Genomic DNA, 23,142 nt, shown 5'->3' with positions numbered 1-23,142 from the left:
GCCATTTTGGAATAAGGTGTATGTAGACCAAAGCGATGAAATGTTGACCGTAGCGATAGCCAATGAGAGTGCCGCCCGAGTACGCAGCGTGATGTTTGCAGCCGCCAGGCGCCAAGCCTCGCTCGTTGGCACCTTAGTGACAGCTATAGCTAGTTTTACATTGAAACATAGATAACTTTATTTCTCTTGTTATCTGAAAGGGAAGAGAATAAATGCGTTTTTGTTCTTGTGAATCGAACCCGAGTTCAATTAGTCGTTTTTCTGCAGTGGGAGGGGGATACTGTTGTCGGTATCTCAGTATGTTGTGAACAGATTTACATGTAAGTTTGTCTATCTTAATTTGTTTATCTTCGGAAACACGACATTGATCTTCTTTTTTCAGGCTCACCTTCCAGGGACTTTGTATGGCTGAAATCAAACTATAGTATTGCAGGAAGTTACATTTAATGTTGAATTTTTTTAAGAAGTCTTTAAATGAAAATTAAACCGGTTTTTTCCGTATTTACCAAGTCGGCAAGTGTTTGAATTCCGTTTTGACTCCAAGTTCGGAAAAAAACGGACCACAGTTGTCGATGTCGATAAGAGTACAGACAACGCTCAACTTCTTTCGATTTGTTTTTTGCTACAATATTCAACGCCAAAGAAAGTGTTTATTTCAGAGCGTAATCAAAATTATAACACAAAGAAAGAGCAAACGTTGTCTATAACTTTCACGCAATATGATTGCTTTATTTCCCAAAATGAGCGTTCCTGATTGGCTATTATATTGCGTGACAAATGGCCGCGAGCATGATGCGAACAGCGTTGTCTAGGCTCTTATGTTAGGCTCTGTTTGTACTGAGGTTGTCGGCGGATATTGAATATTTATTTCATTTTCGGGCCATGATTTCCTTCAATTGACATACACATTTTCATTGGAACACTTGCTGGGATTTTAAAGTTAAAGTTGTTAGTGATGCTTTTGTCCAACCAGTAGATTTACTGATCTCTTTCAACCTTGGAATTCAAACAAGAAGAAACGTGTACTGCGAAAGATCATATTTGGTCGAGTATTGTAGATGGTGAAACATCTGATAAGTTTTAGCAAGCCTCAATATTCCCGACTGCACTTTAAGTTCAAGACAAAGTTGTTCGGCGCTCTGAAGCAAAGGAATTTCAGATAGTTTTGGCGCAACAATCATTCTATTGACTTCAACAATAATGCCAGAGTAATTGAGAAAGGAAACTTCCGAATTCAAAAAATTTTGGAATCTTGGCACACCGCTAACACTAATGAAGCAGACAATAACTCCAAGCTATTACCAAAACAATACTCTATTCTTTTAGATTAGCGCATTTTTCCCTTTTACCATTTTATTACAATTTCTTCACACTTCCATTTTGTATATATTTCCATCTCGCGCATTTTAAAGGCTTTAGTCTGGAAGTGAAAAGCTTACTTTTTTAATTTTTCTTAACCAGACAATGCCTTTTTACATGTTTCCAAAACCTGGTTACTTTTCTATTTTTAAAACAAGGGCTGTGTCTGAATCTTGAAATCATGTTTCATCTGTAAATTCAGTGCAGTCACTATACCAGGAACCATTACGTCCACTAGACTGTCTGAGTTGCCCTATACAGGCATACGTAGACTTAATCGGCAAAGCACAGTATCCATACTCTTTCGCTGTAGTGCAGCCACGGGTGCCGATCAAACCACCGTGACTGGAAGGACCTATTCCTGTTGCCGTTGGACTTAGAAGGGATCATTCAAATAATTTCTTGGCTGATTTTGTCTATCTCCATGCAGAGGTAACTGGGAACCAACTGTTTCAATTGACTCAACAGCAGCATAATCCTGGCCGCACTCAGAACTCCTCTCTGGCATTTCTGCAGCGCAAGACTTTTCTAATTTCTCATCCTCGATGTTCGTCTTATTATCCTCGGGCCTTACCCAGGATAAGAGTGGCTTCTGCTTCAATTATCGGGGTTTTTTTTATAATTGGAGGACATTGCTTAGTTTGGATCATGTTTCAAAGACGAATCCAGTAATGAAAAAATTGAGTCGCCTGGATGTCAAGACGGTTTGATACATTAATATTTTCGTCACATTTCTCGTTTGCTGCAATTTTTTAGCTGGTTTTTTTCTGTAGATTTGTATCACCGAATAAAAGAAGTAAAAATATGAACTGGGGAAATGGTACCGGTACTGTAATTATCGTTTATCAGGAATGATTCTATCCGGAATTATTGACATCTTGTTGTTTCAGTCTTCCTGGAGAAGAAATTCTATTTTCATCATTTTATACTTGTGTTTTTACTTTTTTGGGGAAAAAAGTGGAGGGGCACGGGGGCGCCCGGCCCTGCTTGGTAGACCTGTACACTGTTCCACATCCACTACTTGGCTCATAGACTCCTTTGATTTAAGTCTCGGGGTGAAATATATTTAATGAAAGAAATAAAGTTTCGAAGTATGAAATTCCCTTTGAGTTCGAGCTCGGGAAATGAAATGTGTTCCTTTGCGATGGAAAAAGAATGAGGTTTCAATGATTTCAAATGTAATGGTATGAGATAATCGAAGCGTTCTTCATGTCTCTTTAATTTAAATTGTCTTGCAAAGCAAGGCAACGAAATTCTTACACTGAGGACTGAACCACGCGTCGTTTCAACATTGTTTTGCCATTCTTTTTGAAGTTGTCACTTCTTTGGTACTTCTTCAATTCTCTTTTAAAGTCTTTTTTCATAACAGCATAAACTATCGGATTAAATGCCGAATTTAAGACAAAAAGAAGGTGAACAACCTTTTCCAAGGCCTTCGACATGACGCAGAGCTTCAAAGGGACGCAAAAACATTTGTAATTAATTCCAACATGACACAAAATAAAAAACGAAATAATGAATACGATCAGTTTTAACGAAGACGATTTTCTTTCCGTTTGCCTCTTACGTTCTGTGTTTTCTTGAATTTGGAAATTAAATCTTATCTGGTTGATAATGGCTCTATCTGTAAGTGACATTTCCTTGGCTATCATGGACAGACGAGCGATGACATACACAAATATAATACAAGGAATAAGCTGGAACATTACAACCCTGACAACTTCAAAGGAATAAGTAAAAGATTCGTTACCGTTGCTGTAAGTAAAAAGTGAAGGTACGGTGAAGAAAATCAATGGCGAGACCCATGCAAGAATAAGTATGACGCTAAATCGACGCAGCGACATGAAGATGCTGTATTTTAGAGGCATCGTTATTGCTATGTATCTATCCGCAGTCAGAACGCACAGGTTTGCGGATGACAAATACACGAAAGTATGACTGACTTTGAACCATACTCCTGTGTGGTCAATGGCGAACTCTTTCCCGGATCTTGAAGCGCAAATCCCTGGAAAATATGTCAATCCAACAAACAAATCTGCCAGTGCAAGAGACACGACAAACCAGTTGCTTGTATTGTGTAGCCGAGGCTTCGTGATGACCAAGTACACAACCATGGAGTTTCCAAGAATGTTTACTATGGTAAAGAGCGAACCAAGAATTGCAAACCACATGCCTGGCTTACTTGATGCAGTTCAGTTTCAAGTATATGCAAGTGTCAGTAGATATATATGGAGCGGTTGGTCGACAATTTTTAACTGGATAAAAGCTAAGCACGAGGAATTATATAGCAAGTACACATATATATACATACGTAGAATGACATAATGTTAACTTTTTTAATCCGCTAATTATCATTTTTAATGAAAACGCGTGTCAACACGTAGTTAATTGAAGTAATATCTACAAACATCTGCGGACTCGACTAAAATTTCAGCTTCTGCAAACCAAATGAACTTTTATAATTCCAAAAAACATTAAACGCTTTTTTGGTTGTTGGGAATAAAGGCCCCAAAGTACTCTTAGCAATTCAATGAGCATTTTCCTTTTAAATGCATTTCAGTTCTGGTGAGTTTTTTAATAAATGGTGCCAGATGTTCCCCTCTTATATAAACAAAACAGGAATAAGCGTTTGAACAGTGGACCCCGATTCTGGACAGGTCAGCGTTGACTTTAATGTAATTTGGCAACACCTCCGAAAAAAAATGCCAGGCTTAAATCCCAAAAGATACAAACAAATAAGCTTATAAGCTTACATAAAAAAGGAGAAATATGTCAGTTTGACACAAATTCACCTAAATGCAGAAGTTTTTAGTTTTAATTTATCGAATGGACAAAGATGTTTGTGAAAATGACAATTTCAAATGCTTCAATTATCTGTGGAAACTTCACTACAAAGGTTATTTGAATTTCTGACAATACTCCGAAACTAAGGGTGCGTTCGATTGACCTTATTCCGGAATAGGAATACATGGAATAGAAGTTAGAAATCCTTCGCTTTTACGTAGATTCAAATTAAAATTGTCAAACATGACATGATCTGCAAAAATGCTATTTTTAACATATTTTTATTATCCTTGTTGCTTCAAAACGCCAAACATACCGTTTTCAATTATGTCTATACGTATTCTTATTCCGGAAGAGGGTCAATCGAACGCACCCTAAATTAACCAACATAACGAATAGGTTTATCAACTGGGTTGATATGGTAAATTTACTACCGTAGCCGCGTCAGCCATTCGTCTGGCAGAGCCACTTTCTTTAGAAACTAACCTTCTTTAACCAACATAAGGACTTGTTCACCTATCATCACCGAAATAACTGTTTAGTATAGATAATTGCATGGGGCCGAGTAAATCACACGTATTTTCAGAAGTTGCAGAAATTGGCCGAGTCGCGCAGCGATGAGGGCTATTTCCGGCTTCAATTTCTTTAAAATTTTACGAGGAAACATACGATTCCTTGTTTATAATAACATTTACTACTAAGAAGATCAAAAACGTACGCTATTCTACAATTTCGTAGGAAGCCATTTAGCGTCCATAGGGAGTTTAGAATTAAGCAAATTAAGACGACGGCGACGCATCAACAACGCAAGAAAATGCATGCAGCACGAATTTCGTGTCCTTTTTTTGCCGTACTCCACCAAACAACAACGTGAAATCACCAAAATTTAATTTTTTGACGACAACGCGAGCATATAAAAACGTACAATTCAATTTCTATTTTTGCTTTAAAACCGTTCGTACCTTTGCAAGGTGAACAAAACGGAATAATCGCGAAATACTTGCGATAGCACAAAATTATCTTTGGAGTGACGTTTTCGTTGACGTTAATTGCTAAAGTCCGTGCAAACGGACCGTGCAAACGTGCAAACGTTCGCAACATTGTTGGGCCCAACATGTTGCGAGCGTTTGGACACCATGTTGTGTGTTGTTGCGTGTTGTTTCGACTTGTTGGAAGTTGATGGATGAAGTTTGAAACTGGTCAAACTTCAGAGCCAACAAGTGCCAACATTTTTATTGTTTGGCGGTCATCGAAGCGTGGTCCAACAATGTTGCGTTCCTTTGTACAGCACATCCAACAATGTTGCGCCGGCGCACGCGCACTACATGCCACGTATCCACACAACTAATCATCGCCAACTATTTCGGCCATGCGCCCGCATAACGTAAGCGGTTTCTTAGAAATCTAATTCTCGAAATGGCGTCAAATTTTACAAAGAAATGTATGGAGAGGTTTTAAATATTTCGAAAAAGTGTACTAAAAATTGCAGATGGAACATTTGCCGGAACGGGATGCCATTATAACGACTGCTGTCTGTGTTCTGCTGTAAAAAAATATAACTTCAGGCCAAAAAAAAACCCTTCATTTTTCCTATGCTTTGTTTTGACGTGAGCGACCCCTTTAAGCCTTACAAAAGCTGGCAAATATACGAAACTCCCTGGAATTAAAGACAGATACCAGTGTTCCTGTGCTTGGTTCTTCACTTGCCGGAGTGGAGACCCATAGTTGACTCTGTTCTTGACCCTAACCCAAAATATGAAGTCAGCAGCGAAATGTTTGATCCGTCCTTTTTCCCTTGCAAGAACGCAAAAAACCGATAAACCAAAGTCCACGTTAAAACTGTAAAATCCCCTGTTTTCGAAAAACGATATCTTGGCTGTCTTTCGTCCAAATTTCTCGCAAAAACCATCGTTTGAAAGCTAATTTTGTGAACTTTATTCTTCGAAGCAAGTTATTTTTCTCAGCGGTTTTGGTATGGGCCAAACTTTAGTGAATATAAAAAACATATTCCGTACCTCGCGTCGTGGCGATATGAGCCCGCTGATACAAGAAGAAGAACAGCGGAAAAAGTCAGTTCACGTAAGTCGCGCTGAATTGTCGTGACCGGAATAGTTGGCGATGGCGAACAAGAAATCAACATGGCATCGGAGATGGTAAACGTCCCAGAGTCTTTTGTATTCTCATCTAAAGACCCAACATGTTGTGACTTGTTGCGAGCGTTTGCACACATCGGCTAACATCGCGCAACAAGAGACAACATTGTTGGGACCAACAATGTTGCGTGTTGTTGCGAGCGTTTGTACGGGCCTTAAGAAAACATTAACCACTCAAGTGTATTAAGGCTTGACCAGCCTAATTATTATGCATACTTTTGTTTGAAGGGAAAGCATTTGTCCAGGGCCTATGAAACTTGGCACGCAGTTAGTTATCGGTATTGTCGTAACTTTTCCAAAATTTCCGAATCACATTCTTGTCACGTGACCCCAAATCGACTTATAAGGGCTATATTTTTTACTCAAAAATGGAAACATTAAGCTGCATTATATCAATTGTTTATTCGATGACCCTTTCTGAAGGCTTTGTCATGCCGCCTTTTAATTATATCCACATGTTAAGAACAATGAACAGTTGAGCAAAAAAAAAGTTCACGTGACATGATAAACATTTGGTTAATACGGAGTACTACATTAAAAGGCGGCATTCGGGAGGCACAGTTGGGAATGATTTCCGTACAGGTCCTTACTTCATCATGCATTCAGAATAAATGAATAAATTCAGAATTATTCTTTCGCGCTATTGTTTTGTAGAACAATACGTATACCCAAGAGAATCGAATATATACATGGCTAATTTGTACTTACGAGATGAATAAAAATGGATCTCATTTCGAAAATGGGCAAAATTACAGGAAAAGTGCCGAAATTGCAGGAAAAAATGTTCGATTTTCCGTATTTCAGTCAGAAGTACAACCGGATTTTTTAGAGTCCATATAGACTTATAACAAAAACCACAAAGAAGAAAGAACAAAGCGCCACAGTCCCAAAGAACGTCCATTGTTATCGCTAGTTTTTTTTTAAACAAAGGAGCGTATGCATCATGAAGTAGGGACCTGTGCGGAAATCTTGCCCACAGTTGTACTAAACGTGTTAATGCCAAACGTTTTCAAATTTTTGAAGTATAAATGTTCCCCATTTTTGAGTAAAGGATATAAACGTTATAAGTTGTTTTGAGGTCAGTTGACCAAAATGTGATGCAAAATATTTTGGCAAATTGATAACAACACCGATAACAAACTTTCTGCTAAGTTTCATGGACATTAGACAAATGCTTTCCTTCAATTAAAAATATGCATAATAATTAGGTTGGTCAAGCCTTAATACACTTAAGCACATGGAAATAATCAAAGTAATTTTGACCCAAGCAATTACCAAAATTGATTAAACGTGCCCTCCGTCTCAGCCAATCAGCTTAACAAATCGAAAGTGGTTCAGCGTTATCTGTACTCTCATCGACAACGATATTCGTCATCACAGTGGTCAAAACGTTTTGACCACTGTGATGAAGAATATCGTTGTCGATAAGAGTACAGACAACGCTGAACCACTTTCGATTTGTTTTTGCTACAATATTCAACGCCAAAGAAAGCGTTTATTTGAGAGCGTGACCAAAATTATGACACAAAGAAAGTGCAAACGTTGTCTGTAACTTTCACGCAATATGATTGGTTTATTTCCCAAAATGAGCGTTCCTGATTGGCTATTATATTGCGTGACAAATGGACGCGAGCATGATGCGAGCAGCCTTGTCTAGGGGCAATTCCACCGTCGCGGACGTTACATTCAGACTCAATTTTGAAACTTTAATTTGCCACAGACAAAGGATAAAAAGGAGTTGTCCAGTTTTCCATTTATGAACATGTTTGTACCTACTGACATGTAAACTGGACTGTACAATTTTTCCAATAGAGCGAGTGCTATTAGCGATGTAGAGCAAAAAAACACTGACGCGGACGTTACATAAAAGAACAACCTCAATATTGAGTGCATCAGCTTTTATTCAAAATTCCTCTGAAGTATCAGGGGATTTTGTATGAACTTTTCCACATATATGCAGTTTAGTGGTTGTGTGACCAAAAAAGGCTGATTTCATTTTAACTGACTTTCACAATTTTGCAAGGGGTACTTGAAATTTAACGTCGCGGACGTTACGCTGTGTGAATCATTGCCAAGTATAGAAGACAAATGGGCTTTTCTGTATGGTTGTCTGTCATGTAAGGCAAATGAAACTGATTGGCACCTCATGTAAAACCCCTGAAATATTGTAGCACAGTTTAGAGGACACAGCATGCTCTCTACATCAATTATAATCTGCTTTTGAGCCTGTTTTTGGCCTGGAAACTTATGTTGGTCACAATTACTTATTATTGGCCTAGATAAGGGAAAACAAAAGGGTCCACTTTTCAAACATTTTTTCTACTTCTGTTGTAGTTCTTCACTTTATCAATGGATCATTTGAAAGTCCAGAGTTACTAGCTGTAAAAAAACACTCTTGAAAGTAATAGGAAACCTAAAAAGGTTTAAGAAGTGTTAGAAATGTCTATGTTCATCAGAATGGCAGAACCAATTCTATTATTGAAATTTCAGAAGAGTTTACAACCCACTTGAAAGCGGCTGTCCTTGTTAAAATGTCTGTTACGTGAAACTAGAGCAAATCTAGAAGGACATATGGTCTTGTTGTGTAATGGTTTGGCTTTTACAGTGCGTTTCACAAAACTTTTGACAAACGGTTTCCAAAGTTGGTTTGAAATTCCCAAAGTTCGCTACGAACTTGGCAATGTCATTACGTAGTTGTCAATCAAATTGTGAACTTCGAAACGAAGTTGTGAATTTCACATCGAATTTCGTTGGGAAGTTGCGAAGTTCGTCGCGAGCAAAGTTCACATCATTCGGTGTAGTTGGTTTGGTAATATAACTACAAATGAATTTAAACAAAGTGAAAAAATTTCTCAACCAAGCAAGACTAATTTTTTGATGTTTACTTCGTAAAGGTAAATTATTTGAGAGGTACGGAGCCGGGACTTCACATTACAGACAGATGGCGCGACTCGTATTTTGTTTACACTAGAAATGTAAAGACAAACGTTGAACAACATGACATTGAAATGTTTTGTTTCTTGCGCTATTTTTTAGAATGATGTATGTCCTGAAAATAGGGTTTCTTTTTATCTCTATTTAACTGTAAAATACTTTTAAGCAACCATGCGTAGAAGTTCACATGACAGAAATTGTATTCTATTTTTAGGCAGGTGTCGGGTGACATCTGGGAATATTCAGTTTTCAACGTTTTATAACCCATTTTAAAACCAGTAATTCGCAATCAACGTAACCACAACTTCTAAGAAAATTCCAAAAAATTTACACTGAACGGTGCAAAGTTCTTGCGCGACAAACTCCTTAACTTCCCAACGAAGTTCTTGGTGAAATTCACAACTTCGTTTCGAAGTTCACAATTTGAATAACAACTACGTAATGAAATTGCCAAATTTGTAGCGAACTTCAGGAATTTCAAACAAACTTCGGAAACTGTTTGTCAAAAGTTTTGTGAAACGCACTGTAAGAACCATTTCAAAATGTTTTAACTTAACTTTAAGAAGTGTAACGTCCGCGACGTAACATCCAGAACAATGTTTTGCTGCCATCATTTCGAAAATGTTGTTGTTTACCAGAGATTTCTCTTTACCAAAAATGTTTTTATTGGATATCTAGCTGTGTGACAAAAATGGTTTTAACATCTTTCATGTACTTACTTTAGAAAAGAAAAAAGATTGTTAAAACGTTGCGGATGTTACGTAACGTCCGCGACGAAACTTATTTTTGTTATATCTACTTTTTAAAAAAGTTCAGGGAGACGTTTATATCACTTATGTATTAACTCCAGTGAGGGACTTTTTCTGATATAAGTGTTTGAAGTCCCTTATATTTTCCATGTTTGATACAGCAAGTTAAAAAATTTTACTTCTTGCCTCTTGTTTGCTGTAAGAAAATAAATACTCGCTTTGGGGACCCCCCTCTGCATACATGGTTGTCACGAGGGAGTAGAAATTTATTTTTCTGAGTACTTTAACTTGTCCACAATGTAGAACAGGGTATAATATCATGTGCAACCTAAATTTTGACACCACTCGTGTGGAATTGCCCCTAGCCTCTTAAGCTAAGCTCTGTTTGTACTGAGACTTTCGGCAAATATTGAATATTTATTTCATTTTCGGGCAATGATTTCCTTCAATTGACATACACATTTTCAGTGGAACACTTGTCGGCATTTTAAAGTTAAAGTTGTTAGTGAATCTTTTGCCCAACCAGTAGACTTACTGATCTCTTTTCAGCCTTGGAATTCAAACAAGAAGGGAACCAACTCTTTCAATTGACTCAACAGCAGCATAATCCTGGCCACACTCAGAACTCCTCTCTGGCAATTCTGCAGCGCAAGACTTTTCTACTTTCTCATCCTCGATGTTCGTCTTATTATCCTGGGGCCTTACCCGGGATAAGAGTGGCTTCTGCTTCAATTTTCGGGGTTTTTTTATAATTCGAGAACATTGCTGAGTTTTGATCGTGTTTCAAAGACGAATCCCGTAATGAAGAAATTGAGTCGCCTGGATGTCAAAACGGTTTGATACATTAATATTTTTGTCACATTTCTTGTTTGCTGTAATTTTTTAGCTGGTTTTTTCTGTAGTTTTGTATCACCGAATAAAAGAAGTAAAAATATGAACTGGGGAAATGGTACCGGTACTGTAATTATCGTTTATCAGGAATGATTCTATCCGGAATTATTGACATCTTGTTGTTTCAGACTTCCTGGAGAAGAAATTCTATTTTCATCATTTTATACTTGTGTTTTTACTTTTTGGGGGGAAAAAAGGGAGGGGCACGGGGCCCCCCGGCCCCTCCCCTTGCTACGGCCCTGCTTGCTAACCTGTACACTGTTCCACATTCACTACTTGGCTCATAGACTCCTTTGATTTAAGTCTCGGGTTGGCGTATACGAAATGAAAGAAACAAAGTGACGAAGTATGAAATGATTCCCTTTGAGTTCGAGCTCGGGAAATGAAATGTGTTCCTTTGCGATGAAAATAGAATGAGATTTCAATGATTTCAAATGTCTCTTTAATTTACATTGTCTTGCAAAGCAAGTGAACGAAATTCTTACACTGAGGACTGAACTATGCGTCGTTTCAACATTGTTTTGCCACTCTTTTTGAAGTTGTCACTTCTTCGGTACTTCTTCAATTCTCTTTTAAAGTCTTTCTTCATAACAGCATAAACTATCGGATTAAATGCCGAATTTAAGACAAAAAGAAGGTGAACAACCTTTCCCAAGGCCTTCGACATGACGCAGAGCTTAAAAAAGATGCAAAAACATTTGTAATTAATTCCAACATGACACAAAATAAAAAACGAAATAATGAACACGATCAGTTTTAACGAAGACGATTTTCTTTCCGTTTGCCTCTTACGTTCTGTGTTTTCTTGAATTTGGAAATTAAATCTTATCTGGTTGATAATGGCTCTATCTGTAAGTGAAATTTCCTTGGCTATCCTGGACAGACGAGCGATGACATACACAAATATGATACAAGGAATAAGCTGGAACATTACAATCCTGACAACTTCAAAGGAATAAGTAAAAGATTCGTTACCGTTGCTGTAAGTAAAAAGTGAAGGTACGGTGAAGAAAATCAATGGTAAGACCCATGCAAGAATAAGAATGACGCTAAGTCGACGCAGCGACATGCTGTATTTTAAAGGCATTGTTATTGCTATGTATCTATCCACAGTCAGAACGCACAAGTTTGCGGATGACAAATACACGAAAGTATGGCTGACTGTGAACCATGGTCCTCTGTGGTCAATGGGGAACTCTTTAACGAATCTTGAAGCGCAAATCCCTGGAAAATATGTCAATCCAACAAACAAATCTGCCAGTGCAAGAGACACGACAAACCAGTTGCTTGTATTGTGTAGCCGAGGTTTCGTGATGACCAAGTACACAACCATGGAGTTTCCAAGAATGGTTACTATGGTAAAGAGCGAACCAAGAGCTACAAACCACATGCCTGGCTTACTTAATGCAGTTCAGTTTCAAGTATATATCAGAGCAAGAGCCATTATGGCTCTTGATAAATGTCAATAGATATGGTGCGGTTGGTCGACAAGTTTTACCTAGATAAAAGTTCAGCACGAAGAGATATATAGCAAATATACATACATATACATACGTAGGGTGACATAATGTTAGCTTTTTCAATCCGCTAATTATCATTTTTAATGAAAGCGCGAGTCAACACTTAGTTAATTGAGGTAATATCTACAAACATCTGTGACTCGACTAAAATTTCAGCTTCTGCAAACCAAATAAACTTCCATAATTCCAAAAAACATTAAACGCTTTTTTGATTTTTTTGGAAAAAGGCCTTTAAAGGCCTCAAAAGTACTCTTAGCACTTCAAAGAGCACTTGCCATTTAAAATGGATTCAGTTCTGGTGGGAGTTAACAAATGGTACCAGATGTTCCCCTCTTAAAGAAACAAAGCAGGAATAAGCTTTTCCGTTTGAACACTAAAACTAGTTGTTTGAGTGGATTTAGAGATGAAAACGTTAATTTTAACGGTGATCCTCGCAGTGGACCCCGATTCTGGACAGGTCAGCGTTGACTTTCATGTAATTTGGCAAAACCTCCGAAAACGAATGCCAGGCTTAGGGGTGGTGCCTACTAATTAAAGATATTTTTCCCGGCGTGTGATTATGGAGGAAATGTAGATCTTAACAAGTGTTATTGAAATCCAAAAAGAAAATTGGGAGTAACTACGCATTTTTCAAAGATAATTCATGAATAATATTTGTAAAATGCTTTAAAATACAAAGCAATGTACGGCTTTCTTTCTCAAATTGGAGCTTAATTACCTCTGAAACATGTATAGGTTACCCCCAATTTTCTTTTTGGATACTAAGAGTACTTACTAAGATCTACTTTCTCCGGATAGTTTTAAACCGCGCAAAAATATCCCTGTACCAGTAAGCATCACCGATAGGAAACCCGAGTATCTCGAGATGCGCAGAACGTATGCGCAATAACAGTAGGCACCGTCCTTAAATCCCAAAACAAACAAGTTTGTTGAAATCAGCAGGCATCTTTATTGTTACCGTTGTTATTGTTGTTATCGTTTGTTATCGTCGTTATTATAATATATCCATATATTCTTAAAAATTAAAAAAAATTCTAAAATAAAAAAATAAAAACAAAGAAACAAGCTTACATAAAAAAAGGAGAATATCAGTTCGACACAAATTAACTTCAATGCAGAAGTAGTTTTAATTTATCGAATGGACAAAGATGTTTTCAGAATTTCTGTGCATTGAAGGGGACTTGACCTCTGGAGTCTGGCCAACCAGATAATGTTACTTGTTGAAGTTCCGACAGGATAATTTTCCTTGGTTGCTTCAACGAACTTGGCCAAGTGTTGGTCTGAGATAACATGCTCTACTAAGTTGATGTCTGACTGCTCAGCATTTGTCAGGTACTCTTTTAAATGGGCTCGTGATAGAGCATACGCTAAGTGTAGGCTTTCCCCACGCTTGTACACTACAGTGATTCCTTGGAAGCGCTGGAGCTGGACCAGCATCCGTTGCAAGCGCAAGAGTGCTACGTGTAGAGGCGTCTTCATAATGGCCTCCAAAGGCTTATGCTCCGATTCAACTGTAACATCAAGGCCCACAATATACTCTGCAAATTTGGCACAACCAAATTGACTACTTCCACAAATCCCATAATACACCTCTTTTACCCCCCAAAAATCTGCATAGGCATTGTTTTCGACTTCTCTTGGGACATTTTCATGTCCCAGGAGAAATTGCAAACAATGGTTATGCAAACGTTTTCGGGGGTATAATAGAGGTGTATTATGGGATTGTGCGAGTAGTGAATACCACAGCCAAAAGTTCTTTTTCGATCTGAGCATACTTTTTCTGCGTGGGTGTAAGCGACTTTGAGGCATAAGCTACTGGTTGGTTTCCCCGAATAAATGCAGCAACAAGACCGGTTGAACTAGCATCAACTTGCGACGTCAACGCTTTCTGTGCATCATAATATCCTAACACTGGAGCAAGGTAAGCGATTCTTTGATTGCTTTGAAACTGGTTTCCTGTTTTTTTTTCCACTGCCACAGAACATCCTGATGTAGTAACTGTCTCAACGGTGTGGTGAGGTCTGACGGGTTTGGAATAAACTTACTGACATAGTTGACCATCCCCACAGCCTTTGGACACCAGCCTTGTCTGTCGGTCTGGGCATCTCGCCTATAGCTCTGATCTTTTCCGGGTCTTTCCTCAAACCATCCTTGGAGAACACATGGCCATGGAACTTCACTTCGTTCTGCTGGATATGACACCTTGACTTTTTCGATCGAAGGTTACTGTCTCGGGAACGCTGCAAAACAGCCCTCAACCGCGTCATGTTCTGCCGTATTGCGACGATGTATGATTGTCATCCATAATGACCTTCACACCTGGTAGCCTTTCAAAAACTTGCTCCATTCTCTGTTGGTAAACCTCTGGTGCAGATTTAATTCCCATTGGAACTGAGGGGTTGATATTAACCTAATACTTCCCAGGGAGACACCCAAGTCCTTGGAATACATCAGGGAACTCATCTGGAACGCTGTTATCTTTAACGGCATTTACGCGCTGGATAACATGCATATTCTCACATATACTCTCACATGTTTCCCTACCCAAGAGGGTCACTTAGTTTCCATCAACAACTTGAAAACAAAGTTGATACTTTTCCCCACGCACCCAACAAGGCAACTCACACTTTCAAACAGGTCTAACTTTGCTGAGGAGGATTGCAAAGGTTTCGTCGTGATCTTGTCATACGCAGCTTTAGGTAAGACTGCGCTGGGCCCCAGCATCTAATTTGAACAACTCTTGGACGTTTCCAAAACTGTCAGTTTCAACCCAGTCCTTGTTTTCTGCACTAATTGCTCCAATAAACATAACCTCAGGGTCAGAGTCACAATCATCAAGCGTATTTACCTGCTTCTTTTGCCCTTTCTGGGCCACGACACCTCCTTGAAAAATGGTTCATTTTCCTACACTTGTGACAGCGCCTTCCTGCAGCAGGACACGAAGCTGGTGCATGCCGGATATCACAATTCCCACAAGGCATTCCCCATTGGGTCTTCTGACCTTTTCCGCCCGCTACATCCACTTTCTCAACTCTGCTGTTCTCTTCTTTTAAGCTCTTCATGTGCCGTTTTCTTGTTTTGGCAATACGAGCAGTTTGTAACGTTTTCTCTAAACTCTGTTCTCTATCCATCAGCCTGTCCTTTGAATGTGGATCTTTGAGGCCCAGCACGAACATTGCCGTAATCCACGAATCTTCTTTATCACCAAGGTCGCAGTTCTTAGCTAGAGTTTTCAAGTCGCTACAAAATTCGTCGACTGTTTCTCTCGCGTGCTGTTTTCGTGTGATGAACAGAAAGCGGTTGAAGTGCCTTGATGTCAATGGAACGCAATGAGCGTTGAACTTCTCTTCTACGGCTTCAATTTTATCCCGATCTCCCTCGGATATCCAAACAAAATTTGAAAAAATCTCCCCACATTCTTTTCCTAGCACATGAAGCAGCGTGGCAACTTGAATCTTTTCCTCTTTTTTTCGGTCGAGTCCGCTAGCAACTTTGTAGAGATTCCAGGACATTTTGCAGCATCTCCATGCTTTGGCTTTATTTGTCGCCGCACTCAATAGCAGAGGCTTAGGCGGTTTCAGGTGTTCCATCCCGATTCTGACACCATGAAGTGTTATGGCAAAGGAACAACACACACAAGATGACGGATGTACAGAACACTGCATTATCCCCCACACCACGTACCTGGTGCAACTGCTGACCTGATTTTACAGTAAGGACTTGTTCACCTATCACCGAAGTAACTACTTAGTATTGGTAACTGCATAGAGCAGAATAAATCACTGGTATTTTCAGAAGTTGCAGAAGTTGCAGGGCTATTTCCGGCTTCAACTTTTGAAAACTTTACGAGGAAACATACGATTCCTTGTGTATAGTAAGAACGGGAAAATTTGCTCTTACTAAGAAGATCAAAAACGCACCCTGTTGCGCAATTTCGTAGGAAGTCACTTAGCGTCCATAGGGAGTACCCCACGGGAATAGGCCATTTCCGAGTTCATTTCTGCCTACTTTTCAAAGTGAGTCTAAGTGCGAAGTTTTTATGATAAGAAAAACTTCGCACTTAGACTCGCGTTGAAGAGGAAGCAGACACGAACTCGGAAATGGCCTATTTGACATGGCCACCATCTTGGATAATGAAGAGAGCTTGGAAATCAACCTTGTTTTCAAAGCGTTTCCCTGCCCAAGTAGTGAGGGAGAGGCCCTGGGAACGAGGTTGCCTGAAAATAACTCCGCCATCTTGGGAAATACCCAGAAGGCGTTCAAATGAACTTCTCAAGTTCGTGAGAGGTCGCTGAACGAAAGGTGAGTGTTATCAGGAGCCCATCTGGAGCGTGCAACTTCCATACAGCGTCTGTGAAACAGCGTTTTCACAAGTAGGTTTATTTTTAGACTAGCCTTTCCCGCGAATTAGGTCAAAAAACAAAGGCAGTTCCGGTTCGGTGACCCTATGACGTCAGTTTAATTTCATGTAATTGGTCATCGGGCTCCTGTGGGAGTCTCATTAGCGGGAAATTCAATCTAAAAATAACCTTACTTGTGAAAACGCCGTTGCACGAAAATAGGTAAGTTGTACGCTCCAGGTGATGGGCTCCTGGTGTTATATACATTGCACTATTATTGTGTGCAGCAAGTTCTAAACGGTATTATTCTGGCCACCTTTACTCGTATCCTTTTGATACTTTTGGACAATTATGTTGTCGCGGGGGTGGGGAATTTGACTCATTTTCTTCAGCAAATGTCAAAATCCCCCCCCCCCTCCGTGTCACGAAATTTCATTTTTCTCGCTTTACATTAATTATGTATAGTCTCCGTTCGTTTTTTTCTATCATTCTTCCTGTTCTCTTCATAAGTTCCATAGTTCAGTGTTGTTAATTATTCGTATTTCATAACGGTGTCAATGAAATAAGTGTTGTTGTACCATTTCTAGTAGGGAAAAAGTCTCACGTTGTAAGCTTAATTAATGTACAGTGATAGTATAAATTCTTGTAACCTTGAGATACGTTTTGGTTGGTGGAGCAGAAAGTTTGCAGTTGAGAAAAAATCAAGAGCAGTCGAAACAAGTTGGAAAAGGAAAGTATCACTGCTATGAGTCAATAGTAGGAGCCGGCCGGAGAATCAACGACAAAACTCCCTTTGTCAGTGGCGGCAAGGAAAGAGAAGAAAAGAGAAGAAACGGTCAGATTGAGAGAGACGCGAGAACTTAGAAGGAACTAAGAGCCGGACGAGAAGTAGGCGCTGAGATATAGAGAAGTCGACGTGGGAACTGATGTTAGTCTGTTGGAGAACTGGACGGTTGGATTTGCTTATAAAGGATTGAACTGGGTTTGCTAGAAAAGAACTGAACTTATTGTCTGTAAATATTAGTGTAAAGCAATTAGGAAATTTAGTATTATAGTTTAAGTTAATAACTAGATAATTATTTATTAACGTTTAGTACACTAGTTTAAATCTTTTGGGGTTAGTTCGTTTTACTTGTTTTAAATCCTGCAATTGCATATTCTTAAGTTCCTTAGGTCATTTTCGCTTAATTATATAAATTTTATTTAAACCCTGTCATTGTTCCTTTCATGCTGTTTTGAGGGTTTGTGGGAAGGGGTACTGTGCGAAGTACATTGTTTTACTTTTAGTTTTCTCCTGTTCCCTCCTCACAATCTTGCGACACCCAGGGTGTCACGAACTGTCACAGCTCCCCCCCCCCCCCCCGACTTAATATTGATTGGTGCATGCACAAATCGAGAGAGGTTCAGCGTTATCTGTACTCTTATCGACAACAATATTCGTCTTCACAGTGGTCAAATGTTGTACGTCTCGTGAGTCCACAACAAATTTTGACCTCTGTGATGACGAATATCGTTGTCGATAAGAGTAGAGACAACGCTGAACCACTTTTGATTTGTTCTTTGGTGCAATATTCTATAACTTTCTCGCAATACGATTGGTTTATTTCCCAAAATGAGCGTTCCTGATTGGCTATTATATTGCATGACAAATTGACGCGAGCATGATGCGAGTAGCGATGTCTAGGCTCTTTGCGACAACTGCAAATTAGCCAATCAGATTGCGAGATTACAGGCAGTTGTGGCAAAAATTAATGTGGAACTTTTGCCCTGTATGTAGTAAGGCCAGCCCTGTTATTAAAAATGCTAATCATCACATTGAAGCTATTTTTGAAGCTCTTTTAACATGTAAACTACCCAAACCTTCCCTTATCCACTGTTATCACTTGTCTATACCTTGTCATTCAAAATGCTAATCGTCCTAATGAATTACTGAAAAGGTATGATAATGCCAGAAACCTGCTTTGTCATCCTTTCAAAGTTTAACTTAGAATTTATTCAGCTTAAACTTGGTGTCAGACGTATCGTCATACTTCAGATGAAGAAACAATGGTAAAGTCAAGCTTCAAAGGGCCCTTGCACGCTAAAAACGCCCTGGATTAAGAAACGGGTGCAAGAGGGGTTTCAAAAAGTAGCAATTTTGGAAAAAAAATATATATGGTATTAAAGGCCCACCTTCAACCGACTTGCTGTTTTCGACCGTTTTTTTTTTCGTTATGGAAATTCGCATTGCTTATCGTAGCGATCTAATTGGATAAACTTCGGCTTTGGCGGGAGTTTCATGTATGAAAATTGTTCCGCGGCACTTAATGCTTGTCGGTTGGAGGTGGGCCTTTAAACATTTTAAAACAATTCTTTCAGAGTGAATAGGGAGACTTTTGAAAACAGTGATGAGAAAAGCGTCGCATGTTTTCAACTGACGTTACAGCAGCCACATTGGTGCACAGAACAAAAAAGCAAAAGTCTCTTGGGAATTTGACTCTATTATAATGCAGGCCCGGGTTGTTCGAAGCGCTAGCCAGCGTTAAATACCATGCAAACCTATAGGTTTTGATACCTCTTAACCGACGGTTAGCGATAACCAGGCTTCGAACAACTGGCCCCAGAACGTTAGACATAATTTGCTATTCAAGTAAGTAGGGTGCTCGCGTCTCGGTAAATATCCACCCCGAGCCACTGACACGGATTCCGTGAGCCCCAAAATTACTGTACATTACACATTTTCAGCGTTACGCAGAATTTTCGGCATTTCCTGCACGTTATGATTTGTGGGTGTGTTTTGCTGGTCACAGCCGAGATGGAACGTGATTTTACCCTGTAGATTAAGTATAAAATAAGTTGCTTTTGCCATGTTGTCAAAACTCCCTGATAAAGTCTGTGTGATCAGACGAAACCGGGCGGAGGAAATAAAGCAAGCTGACAAGTTGCTCTGTGCTGTACACAACAAAAGCAAAATTGAATGCAAGGACAAGAAAGGAGAGCTGGGAAGAAAAGGGGCAAACACGGTGTAAGCTATGTGTAAAGAACGAAGAGAGAGAGATTCATATCTCATTCATATCTCCATTTTTCTTCATCCCGTAAGAACAAATTAGCCATGTATAGATTCGATACGCTTGAGTGTACGTACTACTACTATGGCTCTTTTCGTCTTCACCGACGGCCAAAGGAGCTGGAAGCATTACCTTACTTAGGGTGGTATGGTATATAACTTAGACAGACGTCTTACCGCAGCTCTCTAATGACTGATCTTACCAATATTTGATGCACATGCACCAGTGTATTGTTCTACACGTCAATAGCGGGAATGCATGATTAATTTATTTCCCATGAATAACAAAGTAGAGGCCTGTACGCCAGGCAAGCACGTGACCAGCAGCCATATTGGCTTTCTGAAACAAAAGAAAGTATTTGCATAAAAATAGAGCTCAATTCCCGGAGGATTAGTTTTGGTACACCATCATGGACGCCATTTCTTTGTTTTGGAACACTAACATGGCCGCCGTGACGTCATGTGAAAACGCTCTATTGACAATTTAAAATGCCTTGATGACTTTCAGAATTTCAGAATTAACGTTGCAAGATGCGGCCAACGGTTTATAATTTCCTTGTCTTAAGATACATGAAATTCTACCATTTTAAGATGAAATTACAAAGGCACCACTTTCCTCTGTTATCTGAAGACCCTTAGTGTTGGTCCAGCTGTGGTTTGAACCAGACACCTTCTGCACAGTATTCCTATTTTCAAACATCTATGCCCACTAATTGGTTGTCCACTCTGTCGATAATAATTTTTAATTTATCCAGCCTGTAACTAAGTGCATTTGCTCATGATCCAAGAGTTTCATACAGACAAGGTCAGTCCTCCATCTACAAGCAAAACCTGCAAAGCAAACAGCTACCGTAAATGAAAGTTGTGCAATAATTTGTGGACACAGGAAGCGCAGACAGATGACTTCCACAGATCTGAATACAGACCAAAATTTAATGATTCAAGTCTTGAATTACTTAAAACTGAATTTCCAGATCCTCCCAAAAATTTAAAAGTTGCAGAGTTATAAAGTCCACGGGTGTTTTTAAGTGGGGCAAAAGGTAATAGCTATTCAAGTAATTAGCTTCCCAGACCGATAGTTGGCCAATACTTTTACAAAAAATTAAACCTACTGTCACTTAACTGTTGGCAGACTGCTGCTTAAATGTCTCCAGTTTATGTGTCTGTGCACAAATGCTCTGCTAAATCATTAATGCAGCAGACTACAAATCATCTTAATCTTCCTCTAACCCTACCAGGTAACCAGTGATAACTCAGTTGGTGAAAGGATGCCGGAGGAAGGAAAACTAATATATATATACATACAAAATAAATTCACGCAAAAAAGCATAGAAACCTCACTCTCCATCTAAGTTTTAATGCGAACACTAATGATCAGCCTTTTGAGTAAGAAACTCCAAGTGGATAAAGATCATTTTTTTTCTGTGTAAAGCAACCAATCCCAGATTAAATCAGATCAAATCAACCATTTTTGTTACTTTTTATGAGCAGGGAAACCAGATGGCCCAGAAAAACAAAAACGCTCTTGGACTGAAGTTAAGAATAAATTTAATGAATTTGACCCTCAATCGAAGCTGAGTCCAGGAATTGATCCAAGACCACACCGCTGGAAAACAAGCACCCTCACCTGAGCAGCAACCCAACTTCCAAAATGTGTATTAAGGCACCTTCTTCTGATAAAATTCATCATCACCACCACCAATACCATTGTAAAGCAAGTCACATATTATAGCCTTGCATACAACCTATCAGTATCTTATTGACTAATAGATGATGAAATCAAATACATGTACCTCTCCAGTCATATAAGTTGTCTGGATCAGAAAGCAAACAGCCTCAGCAACTTCATTAGCTTTTCCAAATCTGCCAAGAGGTATCAAAGATGGTATTCCTGAATTTTGTTTTCTTAAATCTGAAGTCATATCAGTCTCAATGAATCCTGGTGCAGCCATGTTGACTCGCACATTACGTAATGCAACTTCTTTTGCTAGTGATTTAGTCAAACCCACAAGGCCTGAAAAAGGAGAGAAAGATAAGGAGATCAATAAAAAGTGAATTGAGTCATTTCATGGCCATTGTAGATTGCAATTCTGATTTTCTGCAGTGCTGTAAGTTTTGTCTGGCATACAATGTTGATCATTACCACCAAAAAGCTGCTATTTGAGTCGCAACAAACACCAATCTTGGCCACAATGCACTTTTCACTGATGCTATGATTGTCACAAAAAACGACAAAAAGAAAAACTGACTGGGCCGTAGTCAGTATGAGGCAAACCGAGGCACTTGCCTCGGTCATTTTTTCGTGAAATTTTAAAATAAAGCGTGATTCCAGTGTTGTCTTTAATATGTACTCGTCAAAAACACTTAAAATACAGTTCCGAAGATAATTAAACCACGGACATTGCCTCAGTCATATTTTTTTTCTGGCTACGGCCCTGACTGAGATTTGCTCTCACAAAACTAAAGAAAAAGACACTATGCCAATGTATAGTCCATTTTTTAAAGTGGGCAGGCGCGTAGCGTCCTATACGCAAAATTAATACGCACGTGCGTACTTGAAGTCACCAGAAAATTTTGAAGTTTTATACTAATTGTTTCTATTTTTAATTTTTACTTGTACGCAACCAAGATTTCCTTATGAAAACACCACTTTGATTAAATTCTAAAAACTAAAACAAAAGCTATACCATGTTCTCACTTAGTTTTTCATTGTACTTTTTTTACACTAAACAATGCAGTGTTGTTTGGTCAGTGTGCAACAAAAAGGCGAAGTTGCAAAGGAGCGACGTTCCAAGAACGTTCTTGACAAAGCAGCGACGTTCCAAGAACGTTGTTGGCAATTCTAGTCACGCTAGCACAACCAAAACAATGTTTTGTTTGCGCCAAGTTTGCTCAAAATAAGGGCAAGACGCTTTGTTCTTTGCTTGTATTCACACAACTACTTCGAACAAGGAATAAAGAACGCAGTATTTTTTTGCTTACTTTACTTAGGTTTCTAGATCATATGTACTTGTGCGTACTTGAAAAAATGACCATGCTACGCGCCTGGTGGGTATTAATTAACTTAATCAAGTTATCACCTGAGTGAGCTCAGTGGTAGTGCATTTCTGATCTAGTAATTTGATGGTCATAATCTAGACTCCTGCAGACTTAAAACACTCCGATTTTGTCAAAATATACCCAAGTCATCCTTGAACAAGATCATTCCTTCATTTTATAAACCTGGGTTAACCCGTTGGCCCTGAGAGTGACACTTATAGATTTTACTGTCTAATGCCAGACGATTTTACTTGTCAAAGGGGGGCGTCATAGGGTGTTTGAGGTGTGCATACGTTATCAGAAATAACAATAATACCATCTTATTTA

General features: G+C 39.1%; 3 protein-coding genes across 3 annotated transcripts in view; all 3 read right to left on the bottom strand.

Annotated features, from left to right (window-relative positions):
• Window positions 1-1,349: 1,349 nt before the first annotated feature.
• Window positions 1,350-3,629, bottom strand: LOC138044549 (octopamine receptor beta-1R-like). The gene has a single exon (XM_068891029.1). The coding sequence runs from the start codon at window positions 3,528-3,530 to the stop codon at window positions 2,616-2,618; it is 915 nt and encodes a 304-aa protein (XP_068747130.1). The 5' UTR covers window positions 3,531-3,629; the 3' UTR covers window positions 1,350-2,615.
• Window positions 3,630-11,351: 7,722 nt separating this feature from the next.
• On the bottom strand, window positions 11,352-12,260 carry LOC138046386 (octopamine receptor beta-1R-like). The gene has a single exon (XM_068893028.1). It carries the CDS (start codon window positions 12,258-12,260, stop codon window positions 11,352-11,354), a length of 909 nt encoding a protein of 302 aa, XP_068749129.1.
• A 7,765-nt stretch (window positions 12,261-20,025) lies between these two features.
• Window positions 20,026-23,142, bottom strand: part of LOC138045799 (carbonyl reductase family member 4-like) — a 4,878-nt gene continuing 1,761 nt past the window's right edge. The window contains exons 2-3 of the mRNA XM_068892424.1: window positions 21,570-21,790; window positions 20,026-20,607 (exon numbers count right to left, since the gene is read on the bottom strand). Of these exons, the coding sequence (XP_068748525.1) occupies window positions 20,569-20,607; window positions 21,570-21,790 (260 nt within the window). The 3' untranslated portion in view covers window positions 20,026-20,568. The remainder of the gene's footprint in view (window positions 20,608-21,569; window positions 21,791-23,142) is intronic.

Source organism: Montipora capricornis, chromosome 4 (assembly GCF_036669925.1).
Source record: "Montipora capricornis isolate CH-2021 chromosome 4, ASM3666992v2, whole genome shotgun sequence".
Classification (NCBI taxonomy): domain Eukaryota; kingdom Metazoa; phylum Cnidaria; class Anthozoa; order Scleractinia; family Acroporidae; genus Montipora; species Montipora capricornis.
Note: the sequence above shows the minus strand (reverse complement) of the source record. Positions and strands in the feature narration are given on the sequence as shown.